The 25,884-nt window shown below is 41.4% G+C and overlaps 1 protein-coding gene across 4 annotated transcripts in view; it reads right to left on the bottom strand.

The window, feature by feature from the left end:
• Positions 1–6,445: 6,445 nt before the first annotated feature.
• Positions 6,446–25,884, bottom strand: part of NGF (nerve growth factor) — a 58,371-nt gene continuing 38,932 nt past the window's right edge. Inside the window, exons 2-4 of one of the 4 annotated variants that reach the window (XM_043500597.1) lie at positions 15,892–16,033; positions 14,090–14,191; positions 12,004–12,881 (exon numbers count right to left, since the gene is read on the bottom strand). In XM_043500597.1, the coding sequence (XP_043356532.1) occupies positions 12,141–12,869 (729 nt within the window). In that variant the 5' untranslated portion in view covers positions 12,870–12,881; positions 14,090–14,191; positions 15,892–16,033 and the 3' untranslated portion in view covers positions 12,004–12,140. Of the gene's footprint in view, positions 8,368–12,003; positions 12,882–14,089; positions 14,192–15,891; positions 16,034–25,884 lie in introns of those variants that run through there. The other 3 variants (XM_043500598.1, XR_006276510.1, XM_038380052.2) reach the window with 3 other exon arrangements.

Below are 25,884 nucleotides of genomic sequence, written 5' to 3'. Positions count from 1 at the left end.
AGGGGCTGCTGCCTCAGTTCTGCCAGTGGAACCCGGGCAGCGATTCAGGTTGCCTTCTGGTCTCTGCCTTTTACACAGAAATATTTTTGGCGGATAAATTTCCAGAGTCAGTTTATGGCTGGTAAAAGGTGTAATATCAGCGGTCCTAGAAACTGAAGTCATTGGTATATCCTAAAAATAGGTACAGCAAGGGTCATGGCAGAGCAAGCTTCCTCTCACACTGCCCCCTACAAGCATCTACAACCTTGATCCCTTAAGAAATAAAGAGAACAATTGTAACAGAATAACGAACTGCTGAGGGCATTTAATCCTAAGAAATACAGTCCCAGTTACAAGCACTGCTTCTTTCCTCCTGTTGTTGGCAGCTTTAGACAGAGCCTGAGGTAGATGGGCTCTGGAGGGAGTGTTTTCCAAGAGTTACAGACACAGATGTTTTAGAAATTTAAACAGGCTGTCAAAACTAATATTTTGTAAGTAAAGAGCTGTTTGCATTTAAAGTGATAATAATACCATTTAATTCAGCCGTTTTTTATTTGTGGAGAGAGCAAATTTAACCCTCTAGATCATCTCTGCAGAAGTCCTTTGGTCTTTGGCAGGCATTGCTAGGGAACCACTTGTTACCAAGGCTTTCAATGAAGTGTAAAATCAGTGATGTTCCCATCACATGCTACTTGTAGTAAGTCTATGACTTCCCTGCACCTACAAAGACAGTAAAGTCCTGAGATTTCTCCCTAGCTCCTAATTTCTGCAAGAAGGGGTGTGGGAAATCTTCAAAACTAATTACAAATATCAAATTCAGTGAGGAAATACTCAATGCCAACTTTTAAACATTTGGGAAGACTACAAGGAACATGTTCCCATTGTGAAAGAAAAAAGAGAGGGAGTTTGCATTCGAATGAGATAGTGGAAAACAATCCTTACAGGAGCTATTAGCACTAGTGGAAGATTAGAGGCACCATATCTCATCCAAGGAATTTTGACTCATCCCCAGGGTTTGCCATGGAACAAAGAACACAAGGAGATGAACCTCTGGTGCACAAGGTCCTGCTCTTGGGAAGCCTGCCTCTCTATCTAAGTGTAAGACCGTAATCATCATCATCATCATTTATATAACAGCGGTGTAGAAAGGTGCCAAAGTTGCAAATTTTATTGCAGGACTAACACCAATAGAACAACACTAGAGAAATTTTGCTTTATAAATGTATGAAAATTCCCACAGGAGCCAGTGGGTTTAATAAGGGGAAAGCACAAATACAATGTACAGTAAGTCTGACATGACGTGAAGAGGCTGTTATATTCACTATTGGGCAACTTATGTAACTGCTCTGGGAAACTGAAGCTTGTGACAGAGTAGCCGCTGAGGGTCTGGCATCAACAGCATTTCTTTTTATCATATGAGTGTGAGGAATTTAATAAGGGAGAAGCCAATGTGATACACACAGGTTGTGGAGGTAGAATTCAGGGTATGAGTGGCTCTTGTCTTGTAATTGGACTCTTGATTGTGATCATGTTGAACTTCCTCTGTACTGTAATAACAGTAAAAAGCGTCTGAGCAGGACCTCATAAACCATAACCTGCCTGTGGGGTGGGAATGTTAGAAAGAGATTTCTGGTGTTCCAAGTGCTCGCATCAATTCAGTAAGCAAAGCAGTAATTACTCACCCAACAGGATTTCACCCTTTCATGTTTCAAAGACTCCAGAAACCCATTTAGTCATAGCAGTGACGAGACAGTGAGTCCCCTGTTAGGTGATGGAAACTGATTATAAACTCCTCCATCCTCCAGGAGAGAATGAACTGCATTCCCTATGGCAAAATCTACACTTTCACTCCTTAGGCCAGTTAGCGAGCAGTGCTGGATACTTCATCCCACTGCGTCTAGTGTTGTGCTTGGTTAAAGGTGATGCCAGGAAGGTCACTTCCACTCTGCTGAGACAGAGCATATTCTGTTTGTTGGTTTGTTTTCTCCCTCTCAGAATCTATGGGTGAATTTGGTACTGTTGCAAGAAGTAATTCACCCATCTCCACTCAGAATCACAGCCCTCCTAGCAACCGTCATTGGCTTCAAGTGGCTTCTATATTACTATTGGCTTTTCATGTTTGTAACACTGATGTTAAGAAAAAAGCAAGACACAACACAATCCAAACACGCCTAAAGGCAGTTAACTATCTCACTCTCTACAAATGTCACTGAAATCCTGACAGGCGTCTTAATAACCCAGTTCCCAAAGAGAATCGAGCAAACTAGATGCACAAAACCTACATCTCACACAGGAAATGGCAAGTTGTGGATGTCTGGGCCACTTTTGTGAAATGAGGAGCTGCCTGCTAACTACTCCCTTCACACTGAACCACAGCTCCTGTGGTTCTCACATGTAGAAGTTCTTCTCTCCAAGTTCCCATCGATGCAGACACTTTGGTGGGACACTCAACACATCTCCTGCTGGAGGGGCTGCAAACCCTCCAACCCGTCTGGATTGAACAAAAGAGTCTTGAAATGCTGTAGAAGTTTACATGATGGACTGAAGATCATGAAAATACTGTGTACAGATCAGTGTGTCCCAGATACCCTCTGCCTACAGCAGAAACAAAGGGAATGTGGTGTATAGCTTGGGAAGGTGTATGTGGATTGAGGTTTTTGTGATAATTTTGTGAATTGCTAGTATCTTGGATTATTCTAATTCTTTCAGACTTGCTCAATAAACAATATGTATTAAAAAGTTATATAATAGAATCATAGAATATTAGGGTTGGAAGGGACCCCAGGAGGTCATCTAGTCCAACCCCCTGCTCAAAGCAGGACTAATCCCCAGCTAAATCATCCCAGCCAGGGCTTTGTCAAGCCTGACCTTAAAAACCTCTAAGGAAGGAGATTCCACCACCTCCCTAGGTAATCCATTCCAGTACTTCACCACCCTCCTAGTGAAAAAGCTTTTCCTAACATCCAACCTAAACCTCGCCCACTGCAACTTGAGACCATTACTCCCCCTTCTGTCATCTGGTACCACTGAGAACAGTCTGGATCCATCCTCTTTGGAACCCCTTTTCAGGTAGTTGAAAGCAGCTATCAAATCCCCCCACCCCCATTCTTCTCTTCTGCGGACTAAACAATCCCAGTTCCCTCAGCCGCTCCTCATAAGTCATGTGCTCCAGCCCCCTAATCATTTTTGTTGCCCTCCGCTGAACTCTTTCCAATTTTTCCACATCCTTCCTGTAATGTGGGGCCCAAAACTGGACACAGTACTCCGGATGAGGCCTCACCAATGTCGAATAGAGGGGAACGATCACATCCTTCGATCTGCTGGCAATGCCCCTACTTATAAAGCCCAAAATGCCATTAGCCTTCTTGGCAACAAGGGCACACTGTTGACTCATATCCAGCTTCTTGTCCACCGTAGCCCCTAGATCCTTTTCTGCAGAACTGCTGCCTACCCATTCGGTCCCTAGTCTGTAGCAGTGCATGGGATTCTTCTGTCCTAAGTGCAGGACTCTGCACTTGTCCTTGTTGAACCTCATCAGGTTTCTTTTGGCCCAATCCTCTAATTTGTCTAGGTCCCTCTGTATCCTATCCCTACCCTCCAGCGTATCTACCTCTCCTCCCAGTTTAGTGTCATCTGCAAACTTGCTTGATACAGAGCTCTAGTTCCAACACTGCTACGTTGAAGACAGTAGATTCAGCCTTTGTATTTTACCTATAAGAAAAGTTGTATGTGATTAATGAAGCCCTGGACTGTGTTTACTTGCATTTATGCTGCTGAAATTGATCTGAAAACAGTCCAGGAGGAAGGATTTATTTATATAAATTTCATCTCATTGATAGGCAGGAGCAGTGGTGGATATTGCGAAGGAAGAGCTTGTTAAACATTGTATAATGTTTTATGCCTGTAAGTTATACTTGTCACAATGGCATTTAATATATTGAAAGCTCAGCAAAGGAAATCGTATCACTAATTAAATTGTTCTGAACCAGAACAATATCAGCTCTTTTCCTTGGTTTGTTTCTTTCTTAATCAAAGACAAACATTTAGCACAGCGGAAAAACATAACCTAGTGACTTAAGTAACTTGGCCAGGCTATGTCCATGTCCCCCTCACAACTGTTTATGTGTAGGGCCCTTCCGAATTCACGGTCCATTTTGGTCAATTTCACTGTCATTGGATTTTTAAGATAATAAATTTCATGCCTATTTAAATCTAAAATTTCATAGTGTTGTAATTGTAGGGGACCTGACCCAAAAGGGAGTTGTGTATGGAGGTCACCCTTACTTCTGCACTGCTGCTGGAGGCGGCACCGTCTTCAGAGCTGGGCAGCTGAAGAGCAGTGGCTGCTGGCTGGGATCCCAGCTCTGAAGGCAGAGACACCGCCACCAGCCCTGCAGAAGTAAGCCCTGGTCTACACGAGGCGTTGAGGTCAAATTTAGCAGCGTTAAATCGATGTAACCCTGCACCCGTCCACATGATGAAGCCCTTTTTTTCGACTTAAAGGACTCTTAAAATCAATTTCCTTACTCCACCCCCGACAAGGGGATTAGCGCTGAAATCGGTTTTGCTGGGTCGAATTTGGGGTACTGTGGACGCAATTAGATGGTATTGGCCTCCGGGAGCTATCCCAGAGTGCTCCATTGTGACCGCTCTGGACAGCACTCTAAACTCAGATGCACTGATCAGGTAGACAGGAAAAGGCCCGCGAACTTTTGAATTTCAGTTTCCTGTTTGGCCAGTGCGGCAAGCTGCAGGTGACCACGCGGAGCTCATCAGCAGAGGTGACCACGATGCAGTCCCAGAATTGCAAAAGAGCTCCAGCATGGACCGAACGGGAGGTACGGGATCTGACCGCTGTATGGGGAGACACATCAGGCTTATCAGGGTGCACAGCATGGTATTGCCACCCTTACTTCTATGCTGCTGTTGGCAGGGCGCTGCCTTCAGAGCTGGGCGCCCAGTCACCAATTGCCGCTGTCCGAAGGCACCCAGCTCTGAAGGCAGCACAGAAGTAAGGGCGGCAATACCGTAATGCCCCTAAAATAACCTTGCGACCTGCCACAACCCCATTTTGGGTCAGGAGCCCCAGTTTGAGAGCTGGTCTCCCCCGTGAAGTCTGTCTAGTATAGGGTAAAAGGACACAAAAGACCAGACTTCACGGGGGGAGACTAGATTTCACGATCCGTGATACATTTTTTTAATGGCTGTGAATTTGCTTATGTGTGAGAGATCAGAGCCAACATCCAAGCGGCAGAGGGCATTTACAAAAAGTGTGTCTCATGCCAGCCAGGTCAATCAGAGAGAGAAATTTTATTGAATCATAAGTTGGGGTTTTCTTGTACTCAAACAATAATTTGGGGAATAAAATAAAAACATTAGGACCTTAGAAACCTGTTAAGTGAACATCAATTGAGGAAATATCAAGCCAGACTCTCCTGCCAACTTCCTGTAAGCCAATGGAATAACGCTGGTGAGTAGCACTATTGGATCTGATGAGAGAATAGCTTGCTACAAGGAAAAGAGCAAACAAACAAGTCACTTAGAGAAGGCTTTCACATTCTACATACAGCCAGTTTAATCTCATCTGATGTCTATACCACTTTCTGGATTTTGTCAAATTATTTTTTCTAGAGATTGGCATATATGGTACAGAGTTCCTATTCTGCATGACTGAGCTCCTGGATGCCTTAGTTAACTTCACTTGGTCAAAGAGGAAAAGAAATGTGTCCAAGTTTTTAATATGCATTTTTATATGTTCAGAAGTGGTTGAATGTTCTTCTAATAGTTATGGTTTTATCTAGTGATCCTGTATATCTTTAAAAAAGTAAGTCTCATTCTATATCTGGTTTCTTTTGTGTGAACTGATAGAAAAAGAGTGAAATGTCCAAGTGGTTTACACAGTGATGATCATAATCAGAGCCCACACAATGATTTTTCTGCTGTTGTAGCATGAATGAATAGAAGTGACTTGGTGATGTCATCAGATGAAATCAGAGAATATATGAAGCTCAGATTTGTTAATTGCTCAGGGGATACTAAGTGGATGTGCTAGTGTTTTATAAATATTTCCCATCATCCTCAACTGGCAATTACTTGTTCAGATCCAATATTTGCCTTACCCACTCAGCTAATCATCTATAGAGATTATAATTATGTTACAATCTGCTGTCTGTCACTATTATTCTATCTCGCATAAAGATTCTGACACTGATGTTAACAATGAGCTGGGAGTATTTCTCTTAGTCTGTCAGGAAAACAACTTCAAACGAACATAGTCAGATCTAAAAGAACCTTCCTTCTCTTTTAGAAAGGAAGGAAGGAAATCACCGAATGCATCCGATGAAGTGAGCTGTAGCTCACGAAAGCTTATGCTCAAATAAATTTGTTAGTCTCTAAGGTGTCACAAGTACTCCTTTTCTTTTTGCGAATACAGACTAACACAGCTGCTACTCTGAAAATAGTCAGATCTGTTAGGAATAGATGGAGAGAGAACCTGAGAAATTATTTACAAAGCAGTGTACCGGTCAGTGATAAATTTGCTCTTTTGGTTGCCCTGGATCACAACTGAAATGTTGCAGCTGGGTCCCTAAAGGCCTGAGGTAAAATCCCTGTCCTCAGCTTCTGCAAGAGGGCTAGAGCACTGGCACAAAACAGGTAAAGCTGTAAGTATCTTATGCAGCTAACTGCTGGAGTCAGTGTGTTGATTAATAGTATAGCCAACAGATTGAATATGCTTGCGTTCATTATTAAGAATGTTCAAGAGACCAACTAACCAAACTTAGCCAAATTTACCATCTAAAGACAAAACAAAAAGGAGACATACATACCCTCTGTCTGGGAAGCAATTCTTGTCTTGCAGGATGTTCACCTTACACAGAAGGTATGCTTCGAAGACTCTTCCCCCAAAACAACTTATATTTATGTCATGGCTTTTTACAAGTTAAAGAGCACTTTATAGCTCATCTAAGATCCAAGCCACTAATTCCTTAACATGCTGGTCTGTACCTTTCCTTAGCTCAGTTTTGTATGCCACATTCCAAACAGTTGGCTGTATAGCTACAGCCTGTGCTAGGGCACACCATTCATGTATCTTGGCTTTGACAGGCTTCCTATTTTCTGTTGTCAAAGCTGACCTCAGCTTTGCAAAGTGTTGTGGAATACATAACATAGGTAAATAGAATTGTGCGAGGAGCATAATATATTCAGTTAACTTCCCAACGCACATACATATATAAGGTATATTGAAACCATGCACATACTACCCATTGATGTGGTGTATACTGCACCTATCATATATGGATTGTCTAATAAGTGGTTACAGCCCTCCAGGGATATTGACCTTTGTGACCCTGCTCCAGGTCATGTGACTGAGGACAGGACATAAAGTTCAGTCTCTTCCAGCGCACTTTTTACATGTCGGAATGCAGGAGGCACAGTGGTGCAGAAGCCAGGGAGCAGCTAGGCACCCCACTGTTCACAGGTCCCAGGAGTCAGAATCCTAACCAGCTGCAGCGGTGCAAAACGCCACCTTTGGCAATTAGTATTCATGACTAGATTCACAATCCATCATGTCAAATCCAAACTTGACTCATCTGTGGCTCCTTTTCTCTAACTTCTGGTCACTTGGTGCTAGCTCTCATTTACTGTTGCTTGGAGCACTGGCCCATCTGGCCCATAAGGACTCATGTGTCAATGGGCTCTGTTACAAAATGAGAACGAAGGTAATGAGAACCCCACGCTCACTCCTTATGTCCAGTGCCAAGGTCAATATTGATGTTAGTTCCTGAGCACTGAATTGAGTGGGAGGAGAGAAGATTAACTAACTGTCAGTTTGTTTATGCTTAAACAGGCTTCTTTTCCTCTGCAAGGTCAGAGAGCTGGTTTGAAAGAAGTAGGTACAGTTCCCTTTACATAATAACATGAACAATACTGGAGCACGATTATATCTTTCACTGAAGAAATACTATAGTGATGCCTGTCTCCATCAATTGTTTATGGGCTCAAAGCCCTCCAGGACATGTCAGAAATCCACATACTATTCTGCAGTTTGCATTTGGATCTCTAATTAGGATAACACATGTGAGAAAACACCCATAACAAGGCAATTGTCTCTTGTGTGCACGTCTGCAGCTGTTGAAGAGTGTAGATTATTCCAGCTAAAGTTTGTATTAGATTAAGTTGACTTTTTCCTCAAGAGATGCCTTTTTTTCAGACAGTACATTATAGCGTTTTGTCTTGTTTTACTAAGAGCGCCCACGTTTGATACACGCCTTCCTTCTGGCCCACTAGTGACAGGTCAGTACGGATGTTACATACAGATACACAAACTGCGTCATGCAAGCCTCTGTCTTCTGTTGATCAGTGTCAAGAAGCAGCTTCTCCATTGACCTGTAAAAGGCAAGATTTCAGACAAGCATTTCAGTGTGAACGCAAATGTTTCTTCCAGACAGTCAACTTTTGTGTTGGATCCTGCTCACACCATTAATAAGAAAAACTCTTAGAAACTATAATTTAAGAAAAGTTGTCATCTAGTTTTTTAGTGACTTCCCAATCATGTCTGTCACTGACACTTGATTGGCTATAAATCCTCTGAAGCATAGGAAGCAGGAGGTCATGGAAGTTGTTCCAACTAACTAAAGAATAACTAAGATTGTTTTTATTTTTAAACCACATCCTTTAAATATGACAGTGTAAACATGCTGCCTTCTGAAAAGTAGAATAAATGACATCAATACTGCACTGGGGAACTTCACAAATCCAGTTTCAGTGATGGCAGAACTGTATATGCGGTCTTGAGTGGCTATCCAAGCCAACTGCTTCAAGGTGAAAGCACAAATACCAGGTTAGATCGCAATATTTTTGTTACTAAGTCAACTCATTTTATTTCAAACTTTTCCTTTATTTACATTACCAAAAGATTACAGATTTGCATGGATAATACGTTTTCCTTTCCATTGATGTTCTTAGTCTGCCACTTCCCCTGGGCAGCATGCATCACTCTACCAAACACCTGCTTCTCTATTATGCATCACACTGGAGAGTGGGCCACGAGAAAAGTGGCCAGGCCATGAGACTAGGGATGTGTAGCCTTAGCAGTTCTGAGTGTCACAGGCTGGTGTTTGTAGCTATCTTTACTAAGTATGGAATTCTAAATTCCATGGTTAACTACAGTGTCAGGATCCAGGTGCATAAATTCCCTCTGGGAATTTTCTGATGATAAGGCAGAGACATCAACGCGTAGCACAGTTCCTTGGCCATGTTTCTGTACTAAAGGATGAAGCAATATTCTAATCTCAGTGGTGGGAGCACAGACAATCAATCTCTGAGGCAAGAGGCTGGATGTAATAAATCAGTACCCTCACTAAAAATATGCAAAACCACATTGAATAGCTGAATATTTTACTAGTGGAAATTTTAATCAAAGTCAAGATTTATAATATGATGATGGTTATTTTATCAGCAACTATAGGCCCCCTAGATTGAGCTTTGTTGGGACTGATCTCATCCTTGGCAAGACTTTGTTTTAAGGAGTAACAGAAAGAACTGCAAGTGGGCTGATTGTAGAAAGAATGCCAGCTCCCCAGATTCCTATTGCAATCAGAAGAAAGCCCATGTCAGAGTTCCACAACTCTCTGAAGAGACTCCAGGTCTTACACATGTTTCAGATTATCAACTACAATCTTGAGACAATGTTTGAGCTGCAGTTTTGTTATGTCAATGGTAAAATAATGGCAGAGTTTTGATAAACCATGAAAAGCTAAGACATACAGAGATTTTATTCTTTGCTAACTGCATTGCTCTCAGGTAAGGCAGAAGATCTGGCTACAACACATAATATGTAACATCATTCATTGCTCTGAGGTCCCCCTACTTTAAAGGTTGCAACCAAAAAGCTTACACAGGATTTAGCTCTGACTCTGGATATTTCTCTGCTTCAGTTGCTCTGCAGGTGGCATCTCATTCCATTACTCCTCAGCTGATCTGCAGGAGGTTGCCACTGTTAAGAGCACATTCCCAGCCTAGCTGGGGGCTGCACCATTATCCATCACACCATGAATGTTTCACATACATCCCTCCCCAGAGCAAGAATTAATGATTTTGGAGGCTTTGAACAGGGCAGAGTGAGAACCATATGATTCTGCCCTCCACCAGCCTTCTACCTAGCAGCTGTACATGCAAACTTTGCATCTAGCTTGCTGTTGAGAGGGAAAACCATTAACCTGGTGCCTCTGTTCTGCATTATAACCAGCCACTAGAGGGGACTGGAGAGTAGTTTGCTGCTGTTCTTCTCAAGTCTGAAAACACTCCTAGTTGAATGTGATAAACTAGCCCAAAGGTGGCTCAGACTGATAGGCCAGGATTCATAGAACTAGGGTGACCAGATTAAACGGAGGAAATATTGGGACACATGGGGGATGCGGGACAAAGACCTAATAATCGGGACAGTCCCGATTTTATCTATTTATTGGGATGTACCTAGTGTACATAGTACATCCCAATGGGCTGTCAGAATTTGTGATATATGCCTCCTGATGCCAGCCCAACTGGCAGTGTTTTAACAAAAAGAATATTTTGTCTAGTTTAGGTTGTTTCCTGCTTAGTGAAAAGACAGTGAGACAGGATGGGTTTGGGGTTGGTTTCAGACAATGTGTGACCTTCAATGCAAATATCAATGTCTCTGTAAGTGAAGAATTGACTGAAGAGATCAAAAGCTGCTGTCCCTCTTTGCTGTTTGTATAGGCCAGGTAACAATGAGGGAGGTTTTTTAGAGGAAATAATAGTATTTGCGAGGAGGAGGAGGAGGTGAAAGTTGGGAGATGGGTTTATCCTCTAAGGCTTGGGAGACACCAGACGAAAAGTCCTTGGAATACTTGTTTTGAAACAGGAGGGATAGCCATTTATTGCAGGGATAGCTTCTGCTTTTCCAAAGGAAACAATGGGAAGGTTTATAGATTTTGTTCAGATTCCAATGGCTGGAACACACATTACAGGCCTCAGGCTGGCAGCTACGCCAGATCTATAAACCATAGTGCTCTCAAGAGAGTGAGAGCAGAGAAACCATAAATGGAAGGAAAAAGAAAAGGAGGACTTGTGGCACCTTAGAGACTAACAAATTTGTTAGTCTCTAAGGTGCCACAAGTCCTCCTTTTCTTTTTGCGGATACAGACTAACACGGCTGCTATTCTGAAACCTGTCATTATGCAAGGCACAGAATTTAGCCGTATGGAGTGGAAATCTATCAGCTAAATTAGTTTGTCTCTAAGGTGCCACAAGTCCTCCTTTTCTTTTTGCGGATGCAGACTAACACGGCTGCTACTCTGAAACCTGTCATAAATGGGACGGTTGTTTGTGGACCATTCTTACTGAAATATGGCCAAAAGATATTTTTCTAGCTGCCTTAAAACATTCGTTCCACATTAAGGCACTGTCGCCAAGATCCAGCTTTAAGTGAATGCCTACAGTTAATTTATACGCCCCCGGAAATAGAGATTTCTGATTAAAAACCATCATTAGCCCCATCACTCTAGTACAACTCATAAATGATACCATTATCAGACAAAAATCTGCATCTTGAGCGAAGTCATAGTCTTCTTTTCTCCAACATATCTTAGAGCTGGTTATTTTCATAATTGAAATATTTGGCAGTTTTCTCAGGCACACTGAGAATTTTACTCTGAAATATCCATAGTGGTATAAAACTACCGAACACTGCACCAACAATTCACAGGAAGAATGGGGGGTAAAACCAGCAATATTTCTGTGGGTTTTTTTCACACTTTCATGTGTTGGAGAAGAACATAACATTCTGGAACAAGGCACATTTTCACACCCATGGTTTTGGTTTTGCCTATGAAAATTGGCTTTTTGTGGAAAAGAGTGGGGAGGGGGAGATGAAAAGTGCAAAATGTTTGTTTTTCACAGTACTCTAATGGCCAAGCTCTGTGACTGACAAGGCTGAGATGAACATTTCCCCAAAAGATTGTTATGTCATTAAATTAAGTTCACAACACACAAGGAGTTTCCAAAAGAGTTTAATAAATAGCGAGGTTCTTTCTTTACTGTATAAACCATAAATATACCATGCAGTCCTTATAACTTAAAATAATTTACAGGCTGAGGTAGGGGGAATGGGAGGATGTGGGCATGAGTTTTGTTCCATCTCAGGGTCTCACTGTTTTCCGGCTGAGCACGCACACACAGGCGGTATCGATTCGGATAAATCTCCAGGCTGCTTGCTTGCCTTCCATTGTCAGTGCTTTGACAAAGGTGTGCGTGGTGGTGCAGTAGGAATTCCAGTGCTTGGCATCAATTCCCCGGCACCCACTGGAGACTGGCTTAGGGTCCCTGCACTTGGTTTCGAAAAAGTACTGCTTAAAAACATTGTTGTTAATGTTCACCTCTCCCAGCACTGTCACCTCTTTGCCTTTGATGTCAGTAGCTGTGGTTTTGTCCCCGACCCACATGCTGACACTGTCACAAACTGAGAATTCTCCCCGGTGCAGTACAGGATGAGCTGTCCGCTTGGTTCGAATAGTCCTATTAAGAGAATCTGCATTGCCCAGATACTCCATGTTCTGTCCATCTCCTAACACTGGAGGGGGCTGCGTGCTGAACAGAACCCGAGGGGATCGGAATTGTCTCTTTCTGAAAAGCTTTGGATCCACAGTGATGTTTGCTGCCTGTCCAGCTTCTCTGCTGTCTACCTTCCCAGCAAGGTGGTGATTGGCTGTGTGTGAAGCTGCCTTGGGACTGTGATTTGCTTTAGTCTGAAGGATATTTGGAATGGTGGGTCCTGCAGGAAACCCCCATGGAGCATTGTCCTCTGACTTTGGTGCTGCCTGTATGCCGAGCAAAAAAGCTATAATCAGAGTGTAGTACAGCATGGACATTACGCTATGCACCTAGAATGAAACAAAAACTGAGGGTTACTACAAGTGACACGGATGTGAACCGAAAGCACTTGTGCTACATGAAAAGTGCCCATTCTGACCTTGACGGGTTTTACTGATCTAATGCTGCTAATGACAATGACTTCGCTGGATATTTAGTACTGTAATGCTGATCATACAGATCTCATCAGGTATTCATGTGAGTCCCAGATGTTCTTCCAGAAAAGCTTATTCAACCAGCACTAATGTGCTTAATAAAGTAGGAATCCAAGGAAATAATGGCTGGATTATAATTAATTCCTTTGCTATTTGTTATTAGAACATTATATATGAAGCACTTCTTTGGGGTTATTAATGTGGAGACCATAGGATAAGAAGGTGTTCTCTGAAGTACATATCTCTATTGGTACTTTTCTCAAGCTCTTTGACAATGGCTACTACCACTCTGGGGCCATTTTGGGCACAGCACTGGGAGTTATGGGTAGAGAAACACCCTTCTTTATTCGGACAGTCACGATCAAGTTCAAGTTCCACAGATGTCACTGAATAGAGAAACAAGGCCAGGGCTTGTCGCTCTGGAAACTGGAGAATATGCACATCTGTTTGGGTGTGGAAAAATGTAAAATCAATTTCTAAAAATTCTTCAAGAACAACGTTATGCCACAAGTCCAGTGACAGTGAAAGCTGCATCAGGCAGCACAGACGTGTTAGGTAATGAATCAGTAGTGGGCATCTTATGAATAAGAGAGACAGACATTCAAAACATAATCTGAAATTGCACTTAAGGGCAGACATTGAATTTCCCCTGCGAAGCATTAATAAGTAGAGACAGGGTATAAACAGAACAAAAACTATCAAGCCAGACTCCTCCCCTGTCTCAGTGTCTCATTTTGCCTGACATGTTTCAGCTGGCTTTGGATTTCACTGCATGTCCGGCAGGCACGCACTGACTGGACAAACATGGTTTCACAGGGGAAAATTCAAACTCTGCAATTTAGCTCTAATTTCCCATAATGTTTTAATATTTTTCTGGACATGGATCACTTATTACTAAAGCTGCCCCCTCCCATTCTGCTCAGCCTTTCTTCCTAGCCTAAAATTCGGAGGATTACTAGAATACTAGTTAGTGTTTTATGCTTTTGCTAAGACCAGAATCTCCTGGAAAACTCGGGAGCCTATGAGAAAACTGTTATCTGAGATAAGAGCTGGATAGAACTAACCAGCTGAGTTTGTGCAGGACTGGATGGTCTGATGGATTCAAGAAGCGAGCCGAAGATGCCAAATGGAAGGAGTTACTGAAGACGGTAATGATGCGAAAGTCCCTGCAATAAGGGGAGAGAGAGAGGCCAAGAGCCACTTTAGCAATTCTCAGGGCAGTGACCACACTGGATTAGGTGGAGACTGAATGTTGGAGAGAGAGGCAGGTCTTGCTGCAATGAAAATCTTCACCATTCCAAACCTAGCCTCATTTAGTAGGACCTGAGGCTGCCTTCTTCCCACATTCGGCTTGTGCTACACAGGCATCGTCTGTGTAAGGAAATGGAATTTGGAGGTGGGAGTAGCACTATAGCCATGTGAGTCTACGAGTAACCTCCAGTTCTCCAACTCAAATTAAAGTCAGATGGTTCACAACATCTCTAAAGAGTTTTCTTTTTCAACAGAGATGTTATTGAAAAAGGTCTGCAGAACGAAATCCAGGCGTAGTTTAAACACCCCCACAGCAGCCTCAACCAAATGTATTTACATATAGACCCTTTGTTTATACTTTCCTTCTATAGGAAAGAGAGCTTAGTGATGCCAATAAAAGCCTGTGTTCTGCTTTTGTGCGATTCAGAATTCACTAAAATGCAGCAACATGTAAAGAATGATTTATCTCCCTTCCTCAAGCTCTTTTATTACACAGTTACTAACATCATTGTAGTCAGCTTTAAACCTACTAACACAAAATTGAAACCATCTCCCATTTTTTCTCCCCCCTCCTGCCCCCAACTTTACAATTGCATTGCTCCATATTTCTCTTCACTGTAGCAAGTACTCTGCAGGCAGCATGGTGTGATGTAGGACTAACCAGGACAAAGCTATTTGTTTGGGATTTTTGGTAGTTATTTTTTAACCTTGAGAAAACATTTGCAAAACTGGATCTCTCCATCTGTTTATGGGAAATGGAAGATGAAGGATTAAATCAATGTGTACCTCAATCACAGTTAATTGTATGTGCAAAATAAATTTCAGGCCTTGAAGTATGTGGAATATAGATTTGCTATCTTACATAAATGGCCATTCCACAAGGTCTGTTTGTTTCTATTCTTCCATTCACGTGCTTAGTACATACTTGACTCTTAAGTGCTGCTCTTCGAAAATGTGTAAAGTGTATGCCAACTGCATCTGAGCTTCAGAGAGGTTTTTCAGAGTTGCAACCTTTAGGCATGAAATTCAGGGACACCTCTTTGCAAATATAGCCATGTGGGTCATCACAAACCTTTCAATACTAAAAAGGTAAACACTGCAATGGAGAGTACTTCATAACAGATGTGGCTTCTGAATGGCTAAGCCTTCATTATAATACAGTAATTAGTAAACATTTCCCACAAATGATGTAATCTGCTAGAAGAAGAAGGGAAGACCCAATGAAATTAAAAGGCAACTAATCAAAAAATTTTAATGCTCTGTTTAGGTTACCTGGGAGTTCACTGCTACAGGATATTATTGGGGAAAATCACTTATTAAGAGTCATAACAAATTAGGTGCTTACAAAATAAGAATATTAAGTGCAAAGAAGTAGCAAAAGTAAAAATGATAGGGTCTGTTGGTCTTCCAGCTTCAGAGTATAAACTGATCACTCTTTGGGCTAAGAAAAAATCTGCTCTTTCCACACCTTGTTGTACAGTTGATCACGTGTATTATTATTTATTTATTCTTTTACTTCTCGTCTGAGGCAGCTGGTACAAGCCACTGCTGGAGACAGGAGGCTGGTGTAATTAGACTTGGTCTGTTTTGATATAGCAATTACTATTATGCTTACCTCTGGGTGTATTGAATGGAAAGCTGCTCCCAGGCAAGGTCTTTATTGCCTCCAGACTCTGAGCTGAAGTTGGATGCAGCATGCCATCAGGCCAGTCTGACTGCACAGCTAAGAATCTCTGTACAACCTCGTCTGGGTTCTGCTAGAGGAATAAAAGCATCTGTGTCAATAATAATTCAGAAAATAAGCTTTTCAAATAACCTTTCCCCATTGTTAGAAGGAGCACAGGAGCAAGGCCTGGCAGGCATGCAGGTAGGAAGCTCCCTTGCAGGACTCTTTGAACTATGACTTTTTTGCTAATTTAATGGCATAGGAGTTGCCTGAAGCACAGCACTCTCTGACTCTGCGAGCACTGGCCTTGAAGAACAGCAAAGCACGAAAGCACATGCTTAATTTTAAGCACACGAATGCCACTGAAGTCAAGGGAGAGTAAACTTTGGCCAGTTTAATTTCTTCAGTGGCTGATTGTGCCAACCTCCCTCAGACTGCGTCTGACATTACTCTGCAAGTGGTCCATTCGGTTTCAATGTGAGTAAAGGTGGCAGAACTAGGCCCCGATAGTATGGGTGCACCGAGTGAGAGGATCATCTGCCCGGCACCAAGGCATTAAAGAAGCTTTAGAATTTGTTTTAATCAAGTTATTTTTAAACTGAAATTTCACAGGCCAAATCCATAGAGTCAAACTATGCTTTTGGCTGCACCTGCACAATCTCCAATTTTCATTAAAAGGAGCTGCACATCAGGAAGTGAGGGTGTGGGATTTGGTTGATAGTGTGGCTCTTAAAAAATCAAAAGGCAAAGTTACTTCTTTTTAATAGTTTAATTGAAAATTTCCAAAGCACTTTTAGCAGGGGGCCTGCACTAACTAAACGTGGGAGCAGCTAGGATAGCATCATGGACTGTTGGAGCCTTTTGATTTGACAGATCAAGGACCTTGCATCACTTTGATAAGATGATATGGCCAATGTCCAGATTCATTACTGTATGTAGATTATGGTCCACAGTCTACAGTATGGAGTTTGTTACAGAGAAAATTTGAGAATAAGGCAAATTACAATTACATGAATTTGTTAAATTACATCAAACCCTAAAAACAAAATCTTCATGCTATAGAACTGAGTAAACTATATTTTTGTAAGAATGTACTAGTAAAATAATAACCCTTTCAATGTACCCTGTCAGTTTAGTAACACTAATGATAGAGTTATAATATACATGCCACTGCCAAAAATAATCCAACAATTTTTCCAACTATTCTGCCACCCTAAGAAAACACTGCTCAGTTCCAACTGGCTGGTTATTTAACCACAAGAAAAAGTTTCATTTCAGCAGTTTTTTTCGAAGTTCTTTTACTCCATGCTTCCCGGATTCACCATCATGGCTGAATCCAGTAAATGATGCAGTATCATTCAAATGATGCTGAAGACAGCACCTATCCATGTTTCCACTGTACATCCAATTCTCAGAGATTAATATCATGTTAGACATACTGAAGCAAAACTTTTTTCAGAACTTGTCAGTTTAGAGTTCTTTTTTCTAATTTTAAAGCTAGTTTAAGTCACTTCAACAAACATTTTGCATGGAATTGCAAAATATACATTTTCCTTCTTTTGGGATCTTCTCTTACTCATGCACTAGTTAAAGAAGTAGTACATTATAAATGTTTACAACATTATCCACATGAATTTCTCATGGTGATCTACAGAGAAACAAAACACTTTACTACTTAAAAAACAAAGCAAAACAAAACACCTCAGACAAATGGTTGCTGGAAAAGGCATCAACCTAGACTTAAATCTTCTCTCTTCTTTTGTATCAAGTGTTAAGTCCTGGCTGCCTACCCTACAATAAAGGCACACTAGAAAAAGCAGAACAACATGAAATTAACAGTTTGCTAACAAGTATCGGGTTCTAGAAATGATGACCCATATTAAAGAACACAGAAGGAGACACTCTTGTCACCTGGGAGACCCTAAGCAATGTATGCAGGCAAACCAAAATCTAACCTACAATACATAAAACAAAGGAACTCAGCTCAGTTTTTCTTCTACTAATAGACATCTTACCCCACGTGCTCCAGGATCAGGATTACGAAAATAAAAAAGAACAAAAGGATACATTTCCCGGATGGAGGTTATTCAGTACTTGAAATATATGAAATGAATGGCCTCTGTGCCTCCTCCAAGATGAATACCAGTGGTTAACATTATTGCCAAAGTCTTTTCTTTCCCTTGTTATGCTAAAAATGCAAAAATCCTGTATCCATTGATTTCAATACATGTCTAGGAAATTGTTGTGTAGGATTATTCTATACAATCTGAAGAAGCAGTAGACAGCCTTAAAGCGCGCGTGCGCGCGCACACACACACACACACACACACACACACACACACACACACAAACAAAAAAGGGGTGGAAGTTCTTGCAGGAAAGTATGGAATCAACACCAATATCTGTCAAAATTACAACTAAATATTGGCAGCTCTGCATTTTGCTAGAAATACAAGAAATAAGTACATAAAAAAGGAAGTTAATCTTTCGTTAGATCTATAGTAAGTCAAACCTTTTCTGAAAACTACAAACCTTTTTCCAATGCCATTACAATGGGGAAACAATAGATACTCATGCAATGTCAAAATAATTCCAGTTCATGGTTACAGAGACCCATTACTCTACTAACCATGAAATACAGCACTGCAAGTTCAATACTAGGTTTCAGAGTAGCAGCCGTGTTAGTCTGTATTCGCAAAAAAGAAAAGGAGTACTTGTGGCACCTTAGAGACTAACAAATTTATTTGAGCATAAGCTTTCGTGAGCTACAGCTCACTTCATCGGATGCATTCGGTGGAAAATACAGTGGGGAGATTTACATACACACACAGAGAACATGAAATAATAGGTTTTATCATACACACTGTAAGGAGAGTGATCACTTAAGATGAGCTATTACCAGCAGGAAGGAGGGGGGGAAAGGAGGACCTCTTCTTCCTAGGAAATCCAGAGTGCACCAACACTCCAATAATATTAATGTTTGATTTAAACCCACTAAAAGAGAAGTTTTTGAGTTTTATTTGTCACAAGCCCAACTGTTTAGTGCCAATATTTCCTGGCATACTGAATGATTTCACAAATATAAAATCTTGACTCAGGGCACCAGTGATACCTCAGCCTTACTGTGGAATGACAGGCAACAAATACTCCTGTGGCTAAGCTGGGAGCTAGAGGAACTTTGTCACCTTCAAATCAGAATTCCCCTTCCCAGCATTTCCTTTTTTGTGTTTGTCAGAATTCTAATGTTGTATTTAATAGTATTTTTCTGTGTAACTTTAACTGACAGACGTTATTAACTCAGCTTTTATCACAAAATTATATTATATATGCTTGATGTTAACTGCTAAAACATCAATGAAGTGGTTGGATATAATGAAGGCTGGATTTCATGGGTATTTTTAAGCTTATGTTTAAAGAGGATTCATCTAGCTCTTTCATTAACTCAGTAGCAAAGGTCATAGAATCATAGAATCATAGAATATCAGGGTTGGAAGGGACCCCAGAAGGTCATCTAGTCCAACCCCCTGCTCAAAGCAGGACCAAGTCCCAGTTAAATCATCCCAGCCAGGGCTTTGTCAAGCCTGACCTTAAAAACCTCTAAGGAAGGAGATTCTACCACCTCCCTAGGTAACGCATTCCAGTGTTTCACCACCCTCTTAGTGAAAAAGTTTTTCCTAATATCCAATCTAAACCTCCCCCATTGCAACTTGAGACCATTACTCCTCGTTCTGTCATCTGCTACCATTGAGAACAGTCTAGAGCCATCCTCTTTGAAACCCCCTTTCAGGTAGTTGAAAGCAGCTATCAAATCCCCCCTCATTCTTCTCTTCTGCAGACTAAACAATCCCAGCTCCCAAGGTCAGGGGAGATGAAAACCTGGTATCCTAAATTTACTTGATACACATATAATTATGTTTCAAAAAGTTCACAGTCTTCTAGTGTTTCTTATTTCTGATTCCATTTGACCATGACATCATGAACAAAGGACAACTTTCCACCAGGGAAATTCACTCTGGGGCTAACAAGAGCTCCACAGTATTCATCTCTCCCAAGGGACTTGCATCATTTTGAGTAAGAAAATCCCTGGGATTAAGAGCAGATTCTTTTTCCCCACACCTATAGAATGAAGGAAACCAGCCGCTTTCTCCTTCACCACTAACCTAGTGCAATTTAGATATTTTAGACTCAAAGGAACGTGAATTCTAGCAATTCAATTCCCAGCAGAAATTGCAGTCTCTCACTACAGATTGCCTTGTTTCAATTATATAAAGCTCAGTCACCCACTTTTTTGAAAGCAAGAACAATCTGCCTGTTCTTTATTACATGTCACCCCAAAATGAGCCATATTGTGAGGCCAGGGGTAATTATTTGATGTCAGGACCAAGACTGCTGAAAGTTTTAGCTGATGCTTTCTACAATATGTTCCCCTTCTGTATTAATCTACAGTCACCCAGCAGTTTAGTTACCATGGTCTGTAATCATTAGATTATAAATGTTACACTCCAATCTCTCTTACTGAATCAGTTAGCGCCTTAACGTGCATCACTTTCCCAGCAGCTCTCCCAATTGTCCAAATCCAATTTATTAATTGATAAATAAAATGTATCAGCTAAATAACCTTGTGCCGCATGCTTGAAAAATATTAAAAGTCAATAAATGTGTTAACCCTGAGTGTGCAAAAGCAGGATTGTGATAGCATTTCCCATTTATTACAAGATATCTGTAGACAGATTCTTATCGATAATGTCTATAAAGAAGCCTCTCCTGTCCTGAACAAGAAGCTACAGGAGCAGAAGATGTACCTTCAGAGCCAAACACGTACAAATACAAATCACAGTCCAGTTAGCTTTTGCAGAACTGTCTATGTGATTTTACTGTTGATAGCAATTAATTCTTGCTAAAACATGAATTCTGACCAAAAAACCCCTTCCATTAGCCTGTTAGAAACTAAAATGTGCTGTAAGTATTAACAGCTCATAATTCCCATCATGTCTGGTTGGAATGTATTCTTGCTACACGGATTTTCCTTAAAGATTGCCATATTCCATTTTTCCTTTGAGGTTTCACCCCTTATGTTATGCAGCTCTGTAAAGAAGGTGATTTCATTGCTTTGTCATAGCCCATAATGCAAGACATGAAAGATCAGGAAAATATATAAAAACCTGGTTGTGCAATCAGTAATTAAAGCCATACTCCTATGTTGCATTTTCTTCAGTGTAAACTGAAAACTAAGATGCAAACCTTGAGTTTATACAAGGACACCTGTGAAACAATCACATAATTGGTGGCCTGGTACTAAACTGGTGGGAGCAATACCTGTGCAAAAGCAGGCGGTTGCTGTTTGAACTGAAGGAGCAGATTCTCCCAAAAGTTCTGCAGAACCTTCTGACTCGCTGTCCATAAATGCCCCAGTGATTCTCTTCTTCTAATTAGACCACAGTTTCCACCCTGAGTCTTCAGTTCTTGTCACACTATTTTGTGAATGGAGATTACATATATTTTTTTGCTCAACTGAAAGAGACCTCCTTTCTTTTATGTAGCAATATCTGATCGCTTTCTTCACCCATGTTGTTTTAAGAAGATACATAGATACTAAGGTCAGAAGGGACCATTCTGATCATCGAGTCTAACCTCCTGCACAATGCCGGCCACAGAATCTCACCCACCCACTCCTGCGAAAAACCTCACCTATGTCTGAGCTACTGAAGTCCTCAAATCACGGTTTAAAGACTTCAAGGAGCAGAGAATCCTCCATCAAGTGACCCAGGCCCCATGCTACAGAGGAAGGCGAAAAACCTCCAGGGCCTCTTCCAATCTGCATTGGAGGAAAATTCCTTCCCGATCCCAAATATGGCAATCAGCTAAACCCCGAGCATATGGGCAAGATTCACCAGCCAGATACTACAGAAAATTCTTTCCTAGGTAACTCAGATCCCACCCATCTAATATCCCATCACAGGCCATTAGGCTTATTTACCATGAATATTTAAAGATCAATTAATTACCATAATCACGTTATCTCATCATACCATCTCCTCCATAAACTTATCAAGTTTAATCTTAAAGCCAGATAGATCTTTTGCCCCCAATGCTTCCCTTGGAAGGCTATGCCAAAACTTCACTCCTCTGATGGTTAGAAACCTTCGTCTAATTTCAAGTCTAAACTTCGTGGTGGCCAGTTTATATCCATTTGTTCTTGTGTCCACATTGGTACTGAGCTGAAATAATTCCTCTCCCTCTCCGGTATTTATCCCTCTGATATATTTATAGAGAGCAATCATATCTCCCCTCAACCTTCTTTTAGTTAGGCTAAACAAGCCAAGCTCCTTGAGTCTCCTTTCATAAGACAAGTTTTCCATTCCTCGGATCATCCTAGTAGCCCTTCTCTGTACCTGTTCCAGTTTGAATTCATCCTTTTTAAACATAGGAGACCAGAACTGCACACAGTATTCCAGGTGAGGTCTCACCAATGCCTTGTATAACGGTACTAAAACCTCCTTATCCCTACTGGAAATACTTCTCCTGATGCATCCCAAGACCGCATTAGCTTTTTTCATGGCCATATCACGTTGGCGGCTCATAGTCATCCTATGATCAACCAATCCTCCAAGGTTCTTCTCCTCCTCCATTACTTCTAATTGATGCGTCCCCAGCTTATAACTAAAATTCTTATTATTAATCCCTAAATGCATAACCTTACACTTCTCACTATTAAATTTCATCCTATTACTATTACTCCAGTTTACAAGGTCATCCAGATCCTCCTGTATGATATCCCGGTCCTTCTCTAAATTGGCAGTACCTCTCAGCTTTGTATCATCTGCAAACTTTATTAGCACACTCCCACTTTTTGTGCCGAGGTCAGTAATAAAAAGATGAAATAAGATTGGTCCCAAAACTGATCCCTGAGGAACCCACTGGTAACCTTCCTCCAGCCTGACAGTTCACCTTTCAGTAGGACCCGTTGTAGTCTCCCCTTTAACCAATTCCTTATCCACCTTTCAATGTTCATATTGATCCCCATCTTTTCCAATTTAACTAATAATTCCCCATGTGGCACGGTATCAAACGCCTTACTGAAATCTAGGTAAATTAGATCCACTGCGTTTCGTTTGTCTAAAAAATCTGTTACTTTCTCAAAGTTGGAGATCAGGATGGTTTGGCACGATCTGCCTTTTGTAAAACCATGTTGTATTTTGTCCCATTTACCACTGACTTCAATGTCCTTAACTACTTTCTCCTTCAAAATTTTTTCCAAGATCTTGCATACTACAGATGTCAAACTAACAGGCCTGAAGTTACCCAGATCACTTTTTTTCCCTTCTTAAAAATAGGAACTAAATTAGCAATTCTCCAATCATACGGTACAACTCCTGAGTTTACAGATTCATTAAAAATTCTTGCTTATGGGCTTGCAACTTCGGGTGCCAATTCCTCTAATATTCTTGGATGAAGATTTTCTGGGCCCCACGGTTTAGTCCCATTAAGCTGTTTGAGTTTCGCTTCTACCTCAGATATGGTAATATCTGCCTCCATATCCTCATTCCCATTTGTCATGCTACCATTATCCCTAAGATCCTCTTTAGCCTTATTAAAGACTAAGACAAAGTATTTGTTTAGATATTGGGCCATGCCTACATTATCCTTAACCTCCACTCCATCCTCAGTGTTTAGCGGCCCCACTTCTTCTTTCTTAGTTTTCTTCTTATTTATATGGCTATAGAACCTTTTACTATTGGTTTTAATTCCCTTTGCAAGGTCCAACTCTACTCGACTTTTAGCCTGTCTCACTTTATCCCTACATGTTCTGACCTCAATTAGGTAGCTTTCCTTGCTGATCCCTCCCATCTTCCACTCCCTGTATGCTTTCTGCTTCTTCTTAATCACCTCTCTAAGATGCTTGCTCATCCAGCTTGGTCTACAACTCCTTCCTATGAATTTTTTCCCCTTTCTTGGGATCCAGACTTCCGATAGCTTCTGCAGCTTTGATTTAAAGTAATCCCGGGCCTCCTCTACCTTTAGATCCATAAGTTCTTCAGTCCAATCTACTTCCCAAACTAATTTCCTTAATTTTTGAAAGTCAGCCCTTTTGAAATCAAAAACCCTAGTTGCAGATTTATTTTTGTTAATCCTTTCGTTCAGTTTGAACTGAAATAGCTCATGATCACTTGAACCAAGATTATCCCCTACAACATTTCTTCTATGAGGTCCTCACTACTCACCAAAACCAAATCTACAATGGCATCCCCTCTAGTCGGCTCAACAACTATCGCATCTAGGAAAATCTGAGCCCTATTATTATTACTAGCACTGATCCTGAAGTCTATATCTGGGAAGTTAAAGTCTCCCATGATCACACAGTTTCCATTAGTATTTACTTTATTAAAAACATTAAAAAGGGCTCTATCCATATCCAAATTAGATCCCGGCGGTCTATAGCACACCCCAAGCACTATCCTAGGGGAGGCTCTACCAGTTTTCTTCCCCAATGTAATTTTTGCCCAGATGGACTCTGTCTTATCCATTGCATCGCTTCTTATTTCTTTACATTCTACCTCATCATTGATATACAATGCTACTCCACCACCTTTACCTTTATTTCTGTCTTTTCTAAACAGCACATACCCTTCAATACCTGTAGTCCACTCATGACTACTATTCCACCATGTTTCTTTTATCCCTATAATATCTGGTTTCACTTCCTGCACCAGTAGCTCTAGTTCCTCCATTTTGTTACCTAGGCTCCTCGCATTGGTGTACAAACATCTTAATTTTTGCTGTTTGGCCTCGCTCACATTTTATACCCTACTAGGCACGGTCATTCTACAGCCAGTATAACCTATTAGACTGGTATCCACACTGCCCTTCCTCCTTATATACATTCTCCTATCCACGGCTGTATGCTTTCTTACTTCGTTTTCCTCCCTCTCAATGCTAAAATCCGACATGGAGATTAACTGGACATCTCCCAATCATCTCCCCCAAATTCCTAGTTTAAAGCTCTCTTAATCAGTTGTGCCAGCCTCCATCCTAGAAGTCTATTTCCTTCCCTACTCAGATGAAGTCCATCCCGAGAGAACTGTCCTCTGTCCATGAATGCCTCCCAGTGGCCATGAATACATCCCAAAGCCCTCCTTATAGCACCACTGCCTAAGCCATCTGTTGATAGTCATAATCTTGTCACACCTTTGTTGCCCTTCTCTAGGAACAGGCAGAATCCCACTAAAGATCACCTGAGCCTCGATTTCCTTAAGCATCTTCTCCAGCCTAGCATAGTCTCCCTTAATATTTTCCAGCGAGGATCTAGCTATCATTTGTTCCCACATGAAGGATAAATAGGGGATTCTTTCCTGCTCCCTTTAGGAACCTCAGGTCTACATCCTGTATCTTAGCACCTGGAAGACAGCACACCCTTCTATTCTCTTGATCAGCCCTGGTTACAGGCCTGTCTGTTCTTCTCAATAAAGAGTCCCCGATCACATAGACCTGCCTTTTCCTGGTGACGGTGCTATTCTCCAGTCTATCCCCTGTTCCCTCTGGCTGCAAGTTCTTTCCATTCCTATTCTCCCTTATAATCCTCTTCAACCCATCCTGTATCCTCCTGGGGCTCATATTTGGTGTAGTCTCCATTGTCTCTTCCCCTTTTCCTATAGGACTAGCCGCTCTTCTCTTCTTCCTTGCCCTTCCACCTTCAGCGACTACCTGCTGAGCCCCTTCTTAATTTTCCAACTCTGCAAACATGTTCCTGAGCTCTGTTTCTCCTTCACTAGCCCGTCTTTTCCTCTGCCTGGTTCTTTTAGTCACATGCTTCCACTGACCACTTTCCTCACCCAGTCTCCCCTCAGAATTCCCCAGCCCTGCTTCCATCTGCGAGTCTGAGCTTTTCCCTTCAGATACCTCATGTCTTTGCTCCATCATCTGCTCAAACCCCTTCCTAAACTC

This window comes from Dermochelys coriacea, chromosome 21 (genome assembly GCF_009764565.3).
Source record: "Dermochelys coriacea isolate rDerCor1 chromosome 21, rDerCor1.pri.v4, whole genome shotgun sequence".
Classification (NCBI taxonomy): Eukaryota; Metazoa; Chordata; order Testudines; family Dermochelyidae; genus Dermochelys; species Dermochelys coriacea.
This window is presented reverse-complemented; position numbering and strand designations above follow the sequence as displayed.